The 10,000-nt window shown below is 39.4% G+C and overlaps 1 protein-coding gene across 1 annotated transcript; it reads right to left on the reverse strand.

Annotated features, from left to right (window-relative positions):
- Positions 1-2,527: 2,527 nt before the first annotated feature.
- Positions 2,528-8,514, reverse strand: LOC135223139 (uncharacterized). Its single transcript, XM_064261644.1, has 3 exons — positions 8,283-8,514; positions 3,264-3,338; positions 2,528-3,125 (listed from the first exon to the last, which is right to left on the reverse strand). Exons 1-3 carry the CDS (start codon positions 8,512-8,514, stop codon positions 2,881-2,883), a joined length of 552 nt encoding a protein of 183 aa, XP_064117714.1. The 3' UTR covers positions 2,528-2,880.
- Positions 8,515-10,000: the final 1,486 nt, after the last annotated feature.

A 10,000-nucleotide genomic window follows, 5' to 3' on the forward strand; every position in this document is an offset into this window, starting at 1 on the left:
GGAGGAAAGGTGTGTGGAAGTTTATATATGAAAACTTGTTAGCTAAATTTAAAAGCTTTGAGGTGTTAGATGAAACGTCGTCGTCTTCGATACACGGTCGGGGGAAAGTGCTGGAGAAGATGTTTGGGTATATACTAAGGGTTGTGTGTCAAGGAACAGGTTAGAAAATATATAGTAGCCGTAGTATGTTTCGTTGAAGTATTGTTTTTGAAAAAGCGAATGCGCATATTATCGCGTTCGTGTTTGTACAGTTTTTTTCTAATGTATGTATTGTATGGAATATTAATTCATTCCCTGTATTTAGGATTGGTTTATAAATATAAAATAACAATTCCCGTCTGTAATTTGATTTTTCAACCTCTTTCAAACTCTGTATAATAAATAAACAAAATTGAAATGTGTACCTTTGTCCTTGTGTTCGCCACCTAGATTATGACTCAAATTCTATGAAAAATAAAATTTCACGTTGGCGTGAAGTCAGCTGGGCAAATATGGCGATAAGGTCTCGTTTCTTCATATGTGTGTGGTGTGTGTGTGTGTGTGTGTGTGCGTGATTCATCATCAGATAACATTGACTCTGATATGGGTTATTGGGGGAGATATCACATGTGGATGAAGTCAGTCGCCAAATATCCTTTTATCATGATACTCTGAATATCTAAGCAGCTGTGTATATATATATATATATATAAAACAAAATGTAACGGCTGAGAGAGAGGGAGGGAGAGGGAGGGAGGGAGGGAGGGAAGAGGGAGGGAGGGAGGGAGGGAGGGTAGGGAGGGAGAGAGAGTATATTCGCAATGTGCATATATAAATTTAGAGATTTTATAGGAGGAGGATGAGGTAAACGTCCCGGTTACTTTGAAAACAATTAAAGGGGACATGAGTCGCAAAAAACAGTGAACTGAGTCTATTTGGGGTCAGGGTGGGGTCAAGTTTTATTCCCGTAGAGTTACGTGACATCACAGGGGTAGAAAAGTGGAGTCAATTTGGGGTGGGGGTTGAAATGTTGGTTTTTATTCCCGGAGAGTTACGTGACGTCACAGGGGGTAGGAAAGGTGGAGTCAATTTGGGGTCGGGGGTTGAAAGAATGGTTTTATTCCCAGAGAGTTACGTGACGTCACAGTGTAGAATAGTGGAGTCCAATTTGGGGTGAGGGGTTGAAATGTTGGTTTTTATTCCCAGAGAGTTACGTGACGTCACAGGGGGTAGGAAAGGTGGAGTCAATTTGGGTCGGGGGTGAAAGAATGGTTTTTATTCCCAGAGAGTTACGTGACGTCACAGGGTAGAATAGTGGAGTCAATTTGGGGTGAGGGTTGAAATGTTTGGTTTTTATTCCCAGAGAGTTACGTGACGTCACAGGGGGTAGGAAAGGTGGAGTCAATTTGGGTCAGGGGTTGAAAGAATGGTTTTATTCCCAGAGAGTTACGTGACGTCACAGGGTAGAATAGTGGAGTCAATTTGGGGTGAGGGGTTGAAATGTTGGTTTTTATTCCCGGAGAGTTACGTGACGTCACAGGGGGTAGGAAAGGTGGAGTCAATTTGGGGTCAGGGGTTGAAAGAATGGTTTTATTCCCAGAGAGTTACGTGACGTCACAGGGTAGAATAGTGGAGTCAATTTGGGGTGAGGGGTTGAAATGTTGGTTTTTATTCCCGGAGAGTTAGTGCGTCACGGGGGTAGGAAAGGTGGAGTCATTTGGGGTCAGGGTTGAAAATGGTTTTTACCCAGAGTTACGTGACGTCACAGGGTAGAATAGTGGAGTCGTTTGGGAATGGTTTAGGGGCGGGGACCCCCCTTATAGTCTGTACGACATGAGCTTGTAGGGCAAATTGGAAAGTATGGGGTCAGGGGTGGCCCGCCCCCAGATAGTGGAGGTTGAAGGATGTTTTATCTTATACATGTACGTACAGGGGTAGAAAAGTGGAGTCGATTTGGGTTAGGGGAGGCCACGCCCCCCTAATATGAGCTCATGTACGTACATGAGCTTGTAAGCCAAATGGAGTCAATTATGAGCTCATGTACGTACATGAACTTATCATACATATGGAGTCAAGCAGTACAGGCCTGTGTGTGCGCCTCACGGATGGTGGAACTATTAAACAAAGTCAAACAATTGTAACACATCCCACCCGCGTGCTCAATCCCCCGCCCCTGCTTGAATCCGTGTCGGAACTTCTTCACGAATGCCAACATATCTTTAATCATGCGACGTGGTCGTCAGTGATTAATACAACGTGACCAAATGAGGGCTTTGGGGTTACCACCTTTCCTCGCTAGATGTACCGTCAATGTTTTTTCCGCTGTTTTCCCCATGAATAATTCACATAATTTATACAGATATATGTTGAGGTTATTCCCCTTTTCTAATGTTTTGAAAGAGTCATGGGTCAACGGCATATCTGGCGTGTGTTTATATTAAATTGTCCCCTCCCCATCCTCCTCATTAAGACACGAGGGAGGTTGTTAATACGTGTGGGATGGGTTATCTCGCAGTACAACGTACGCTTCTAAACGCTGTAACGACACAGTTGTACCCGGACTGAATATTGATAACCTGATCACTACCGCGGACTCCCTTGGGATATACCTGGAAGTTATTAATATTCACTAACTCACGCCGCGTGATATGAAGTTCAACCCTATCTAGCGAGGTCATACACCAACCCGAACCCTCAGTACGGTTGAGTCTTTCTTCCAAGTTATTAGCTATAAACTCAATAGCCTCCTCCAGGGAGTCATAGATCGAGTCAATCGTAGTGAGGGTGGGTGGAGTACATACATAGAAAGCACTTTTTTCATTCATGTCGCCTAGCATCCTCACGCTGGTGATAATAACGCACAAGTATAGCATAGCCGATCGAATACCTCTTTCGAGGAAGTTACTGTTGCACCTCTTCGCGTAATCGGGTTATGCTACTACTTAACTTCATTGCCACGTCGATGTGTGACCCTACTGCAGCCGCATAATGAATGGTACTCACTACCTTATTACCCTCCGTTCTTTCCCTCGTGAGTGAAGATCCCCTTCTGGTTCCTACACCTCCACCAACGCGCGATGCTTCATTATTATTATTATTACTCCCCATCAAATCTTCATCTAATGGGAAGTCTTCAGCGAAGGGATCTGTAAAGATAATTTTAAATAAGCACCGGAGTGAACGTGTATTATAATAATAATAATAACTGCAAAAACTGCAATAATAGTAATAATAATAATAATAATAATAATAATAATAATAATAATAATAATAATATATTTTACCTGGATCGGAGGGTGGTGAGGATGATTCATCATGGCGGTTAGAGGCTTGGACATTTTCTTGAATGACGTGACAATCTGTGTGATAACAAATTCATGAATAAGGTGTGACATAACATGAACGTGGAGGTTTTTATGTACATATATAAACCCGATGCCCATTGTTAGTCTACAGTCCTACATTCAACATGTGGTAGCGATCACATCATATACGTGAATAGCATGCATGTATAGGTACATTTCCAGAAAATCGGGCGTGTAAATTTACCAATAGGTTAGCCGTCCCTATATCATACCGAAAGGAGTGGATATGAAGTGGGGCTAGTGGGAGTCATTCTCCCGAAATTTATTACGCTATTAAACCAGGAGACGTTGATTTTACTATTCAATTTAAACGCGATCTATAATGTCAGATGGGAAACGCATTTACACGTATATTATAAGTCCATTTCGGTTTGTTGGGTGGTGATATGAATGTCATGACTAGAGCGTTTAATACGGAAATTATGAAACAATTATCTGAATTTTACGGAGAACATATTCGCGAGCTATCCGCAAGGATGGTTTATTCTCATGGATGATGACAAACGAAGAGAAATGAGCATTGCACATATCGATGAACCGGAGCAGCCAAAGTTGATATGATTGATTCAATTACGATTAAACTCAGTGCTAAAGCAGCTATATGTTTGGTTTCAATGAAAAAGTCAGGTTTATTTATATACAGTTCGGGTGCGTTGAGACCTCCAATCACAGTAGAAATATATTCCATCAAGGCGTTGAATACGTTTACCTGTATTCGGGTATCGTTCAACCTACCATCTTGGGTGATAAAATGGTTAATCTCTTAGACTGCTTAACCGTTAGGATTTGCATGTGGTAAAAGGTCCGCATAATGCCATTTATAAACCTTTAAATACCATTGACGTATTGGATTACATTACTATCAATGTCTCGGATCAGAACGGTGAAGAATAATGTTTACTGAAAATGGGGTTCTATCATGCAGTCTGCATATAAGACCTAGATAAAACGCTATCGAAATTTTCTTATAAATACCATATGTGACATATACCCGTCGTAGTATTTACCGACATGGCTGGTGAACACACCATATATGAGCAGCCTCGGCTGTTTTAGCACGTATATCAAAAATACACCTTCGAAATTTGCCAATAGATTACCTACACCTATATTATTACCTAATGGGGTTGAATATGAAGTAGGTTTAGCTTCGATCATGTTCCCGGGAGTTATTACGCTATATTATCCAGATGATTTATTCACTCTCGAATTTATTACAGAGCGTCATAACGTGATAGGCATACATATTTGTATAGACCGAGAATAGCAATGTTAGCGGGGGATATGAAGAGACTCGTGAGAGCTCTTAATAAGGACGTGTATGATTACTTAAAAGTTTATTACGGTGATAATTTCCTAAATTATTTTAATAGTAACGGTATATTTCATTGGGATGAAGATTTAAGAAGAATTACTATACCACGTATCAAGAGAGAGAAATTGAGAACGGGGACGTTAAAAGTATATACGTCAAATTTAGCGGAAAAGCCGCGAAATTATTAGGTTTTCATATTAATACCGGTTATGAAATATATGGCGGGCGTGAACTGAATGAACACGTTTTCCCTTGATTCTCTACCTGATAATTGTGGGGTAGATTATATATATGTATACGGATATAGTTCAACCGACGATTTTTGGCGGGAGACTAGTATATATTGGACTGTTTTAACTTTAGCAAGTGGTAGAGGAAAAGGAATACATAATACAGTCTACAAATTGTTGAACACGAACATCTTGGATCAGATTTCTATTCTTATCACGGATCAAAATGGTCACCTTTTACATTTCACTAAAGACTCGAGTGTTACTTGCCTGCTCCGTATAAAACCTAGAGGAAAATTAGATGAATAGGTGAGTAATAATTCGATGTTTCATTTCCTTGGCATTCCTATTCGTGATCGTAACACCCTCGAGTCAACTAGAACTTGCGAATCAAGCTCAACTTAAATTGATTGGGAATAGTATAAACAGTAAAATGAGAGTGTTATTCGCGCCTCCTTCAGAGGCGGAATTTAAAAAACTATTTTTATCAGACCCTTTATTAACGGGAGAGGATCGGGTTTGAGGATATTTCCGTTTTCTATCCCGGCCGCAGAAGGGGAAGCGGTTTTTTTCGGCCATAAGTGGTATTGCACGAAAGTGCTTCCTTTTCTATTTAACGCCGCGAAACCTTCAGTTAATGAATTCGGTAGATCTGTGTTATCTGATATGTGGTAAACAGCGGTTACCTTTAAAAAGAATCCATAAAACGAAATGGTATAAGGGCCCTCAAAACTACCGGACAACGAATTTTAAGCGGTACTGGAAGGAGAAGGAGAACGAGACGGAAGAAAACAGTGAAACGTTTAGTTAGACGGTCGAGTGTGTGGAGGAAAGAAAAACGGAGGAAGAGGAAGGGCACACGAGTTAAATCTAGGAGTAAATATAATAAGACGACCTGTACGATCTTTTGTAACTCATTCATCATTGACATTCGGCGGGTACGCACTCGTTCTACCCTTCATCTAAAATTATATAAACACAAAATTTGGCTAGCGTAGTTCCTAACATACCCGAACTGGTAATCAGTTCCTGTTTCATCGTATATTGCGGGTATATCAGAATTGTTCCCGAATGTTAATAGACGGAGAATTATTGAACTTCAATTAATTCAAAGGAAAGACTGGATTTTACACCTTGTAATATTTCCATAAATCAAGTTCTATCTGTATAAATAATAGAATTTCGCATTAATGGGGTGGCAGGTTCTTTCTTAGATTAGTCAAGTATAGCTTTAGAATTATATATCTCAATTGATAGGGACGGTGCGCAATTAGCGGATGATGTTCACGTGGCCGTCGTTAATGGTATTAGTAATACTTATTTAAATCCGCTTCCGTTTTCTTGAATGAAAAGTTGGTGGAATCCTGTCCTGTATTTAACTAATCAATCATATATAAAAAGTTGAAAATGATAAAACCCTCGGCATTACCTACCACCGTCGGGCGGGATTTTTATATGATGACTATCATGTAACACATGGGGTAACTCGGCAATTTACTGCCAATACCTTCGGTCAAACCGGCAGGTGGGAGACGAAAGTTATGGGTGACATTAAAACGAGGGGCGTGCATACATATTTTCCACTTCTTTTGGATATAGCGACTATAAGACATGTATTTACTGGATTCAGTTTGATTTGAGACTTAGGCTCGAATTAGCGAATAATAGCTGGTTTTATGGGCGCCCCACACAGACGGACATTTAAATGTGTTCAATGTAGAAAAGGCTAAATTATGGATCGATAGAGTTACCCACATTATAACGCATGTCGGCTTTAAATGAGGCGATAGCAGTTAATCCTATACAATATATATTTGATAAGACTTTATACAGTCATACTTTAGTTGGGCAAAATGAAAATTCGATTTTAATTGATCAGCCTTTTAACAGTTGTATACCTGAAAAAATCACATTGGCCATGATTGATATGGAAACATTTTCAGGTAATTACGCGACCATAGTCTATATTTTCAATCTTTCGATTTAAATAATATACATATTACCGTTAATGGGAATACGGTATATAATATTCAATGTAGTTTCTTAATACCATCATGCATATATCACGAGACGCAGAAAAGTATAGGGGTGGCGGTGATAATCTGATCACTTATGATAGTTTTAAAAAATGGTAGAGCTATTTACTGCTTTAATTTTGTGGTGGAAGATGTTGAAGATTCCATGGGATGCGGAGTGGAATTTCGGCAAACCTGCGAATATCGATCAGGCTGGGTACGGCTACGCCTAGCCCTTGCATTATTTTACTTTTTGGGGATACCAAGGGTATTTTAACGGTGGATGCGGATAGGGTTATTTTCAGTGTGATGTTAGGGGTTAAATGGAATGATACAAAAGAAATTGAAATAAGTTTAAAAGGTTCACTCGGTGACCGGGTTTCAAATATTTAGGTGTGTTCGCTTCGGATGAAGTAGATTGATTGACATTGCCAGAAAGTAGAATTAAACTTTAGTTTTTATATCTAATACATTATCTTCGTCTACTGATATTAATATTGTTGGTCATTGGGTATGTTTTTTACGTGGAAAAATCACCTAGAAATATAATCTTCTTTTTTTGATAGTTACGGTATAAATCCAAAGTTTATTCGAATGACTTCTCTAAATTTATATATGCGCATCCCGAATATAAACCTCTATCGCCTAATAAAACAAATACAACCTGATAAATCGTACAAGTGCGGTCTTTACGTTAGTTTTTTTTGTTCATTGCGTGAGTCACCGTGGTGTGAAAGCAGTATTATCCTTAATACAAAATGTATTCTCAGTTCACCTCGTTTGGGAGGTAATGATAAATGGATAACGGGATATTATTTTAAATATTTGAAAAAGTTTAAATGTTCACATTGGAGGTCGGGGGTCAAACGTGCTATTACGTACAAGGAATGTCTCCGCATCTTGAACAACTAAGGTAATGCATATTTTTCTTTGATTTTTATATTACTCCATTTACATTCTATTAAGGATATATTATATATATGTATCATACACCTTCAATCACATAACTTTTTTACTTATTTCAGGATGAGCTGTGAGGATCATTCGCCCATGAACGTCGGTGTTTAATCTGCTAAGACGTCTTAGTCGTTTCCTCTTAAACGTTTTTTCGGCATATTCAGGTTAAAATAAGGATACACGTGGAAGTTATATTGGGATGCGTGCTGAGACGGTCTGACAGCGATAGTGTATTGAATTTGTAAACTCTTTATGTGGTCATAAATCCTTATGAATAATTATATAGGTGTTTTTTTTTACTATGCCCATAATGCATTTGAACGGACGGAAAAAACAGGGGAAACGGAGAAAAAGAGTGCGTGTTTCTATGGAATCAGGAACTATTATTAAATAAATATATAACACATCGGTTTTTACATACCTTCACCGGGTTGCTCGTTTCCTTCAGTAGTGGGTGGTGGCGAAGTTGATCGGGGGTTGCACTGTTGTGGGCTGCCAGTGGTAGTTGTTGCATCTCCTGCTACTTCTTCTTCTTCTCCTGCTTCATGGTCATGACCCGTTTTCACCTTCCTAATAAATGAGTTTGGGGCTCCAACACCATAATAGTAATGGTGTCTGACTTGAGTGGCTACTTCGTCGGCTGACAGTTTCATCTACTAGAAGTTATTTCCCATATCTGAAAGGGAGGAATAATGACTGTTTTATATATTCCGCTTCTTTCAACGGGTACATTATTTTATAAGAATATCTATTCCTATACAGATGAATCTTATTGCTGTTTTTAATATTTACTATACTCTATGTTCAAGTAAATGTAAAGTGTTTTATATGCTACTTACTGAATAGTTGACGGAGGGAAATGACGTTTCGTCAAGAGAAATACTTGTAAGGACGGAGGTTGGTGTGTTGTTTTCACTACTCTATACACTTTGGGTAAGGAATAACATCAATTTTCCCTTGTCGGTTGTATTTTATGGTGTACAGTTGGGGAAGTAATAATCAGGTGTGACATATGATGTTTCGATGAAGTATTGTATTCCAAAGATGAAGTTCACGCCTTGTAGCGATAGAATTTATCCCCATTGGAGAAAGATGTGTGGAAGTTTTTATATATGAGTTCATATGTGTGTGTGTGTGTGTGTGTGTGTGTGTGTGTGTGTGTGTGTGTGTGGACGGCCTTTGTTGTGAGGAAATGATAAGGCTTGTTTATTCGTGTCTGCGAGAAACATGACTGGAGTGATACTGATTTTGATAAAATGAGTCATGTGTGGATGACCTTTGGGTGAGGGAATGATAAGACTTGTTTATTCATGTTAGTCTGAATCATTGCTGGGTAGAGGCTTGATGCTTCGTCACAACAGGTTTGTAATCAGTGATTGTGATAAAGGGGTCTTGGGTAGCGGGGCTTTCGTAGTTCATTATCTCTTGAAGGATTGTCACATCAAGACGTGAACTCTCGCCATGGCTTCATCAGCCTCCTCTTGTAAGTTAGTTTTCGGGAACTTGTCCGAAAATAAGTTCAGGAAGAGGAATGTGTCTAGTAGTGGCCACTAACTGTGTGACATGCAGGAATTACGGTGTTGTGGCGGACGTCATCGAGCTTATCCATATGCCGAATTGGCAGGTTTTCGATATTCGCACTGGTGCATCATATGCCTGTCTTCGTGATAGGGGTATTGAATCCGCCATTGTGAAAAGACCTGAAAATATCACATCTTGGGAATGCGACGAAGAAGTTGATCTACCCACCATAGCTACCTTATTAACACAATACGGTATTGGTGCCCCCATTGAAGATAATGAATACGCGCAAAAGAGCGTGTGGCTTATTTCCAAAGATGAAGATCTACGCCGATCGGTGGGGCAGGCAGAATACCAAACAGAATGAGGTTCAATCACTTTTTTTCTTCGGTCAAGAAATTGAAGGAAGAATTATTTAAATCATCGTATGACTATGTCAAATATGTTATCTTTCCCGCTGGCATCGGTCAGAGCGGACTGGTTAATACGACTTGGTTGAATCAATATTTACCTGTGTTAGCTACATTCAGTGATGAAATGAGCAAAATTGGTAAAATATGCTGCGTGGCTATAATGAAAAAGAATTTATCCCTGTTGGAGGAAAGGTGTGTGGAAGAT

Source organism: Macrobrachium nipponense, chromosome 8 (genome assembly GCF_015104395.2).
Source record: "Macrobrachium nipponense isolate FS-2020 chromosome 8, ASM1510439v2, whole genome shotgun sequence".
Classification (NCBI taxonomy): domain Eukaryota; kingdom Metazoa; phylum Arthropoda; class Malacostraca; order Decapoda; family Palaemonidae; genus Macrobrachium; species Macrobrachium nipponense.

Excerpts from the sequence above, each read along its gene's own strand:
- LOC135223139 (XM_064261644.1), bottom strand. The coding sequence starts at position 8,514 with ATGAAACTGTCAGCCGACGAAGTAGCCACTCAAGTCAGACACCATTAC. Across the intron at positions 3,339-8,282 it reads AAACGAGCAACCCGGTGAAG|ATTGTCACGTCATTCAAGAA; the intron begins GTATGTAAAAAC and ends GTTATCACACAG. Across the intron at positions 3,126-3,263 it reads CTCACCACCCTCCGATCCAG|ATCCCTTCGCTGAAGACTTC; the intron begins GTAAAATATATT and ends TTATCTTTACAG.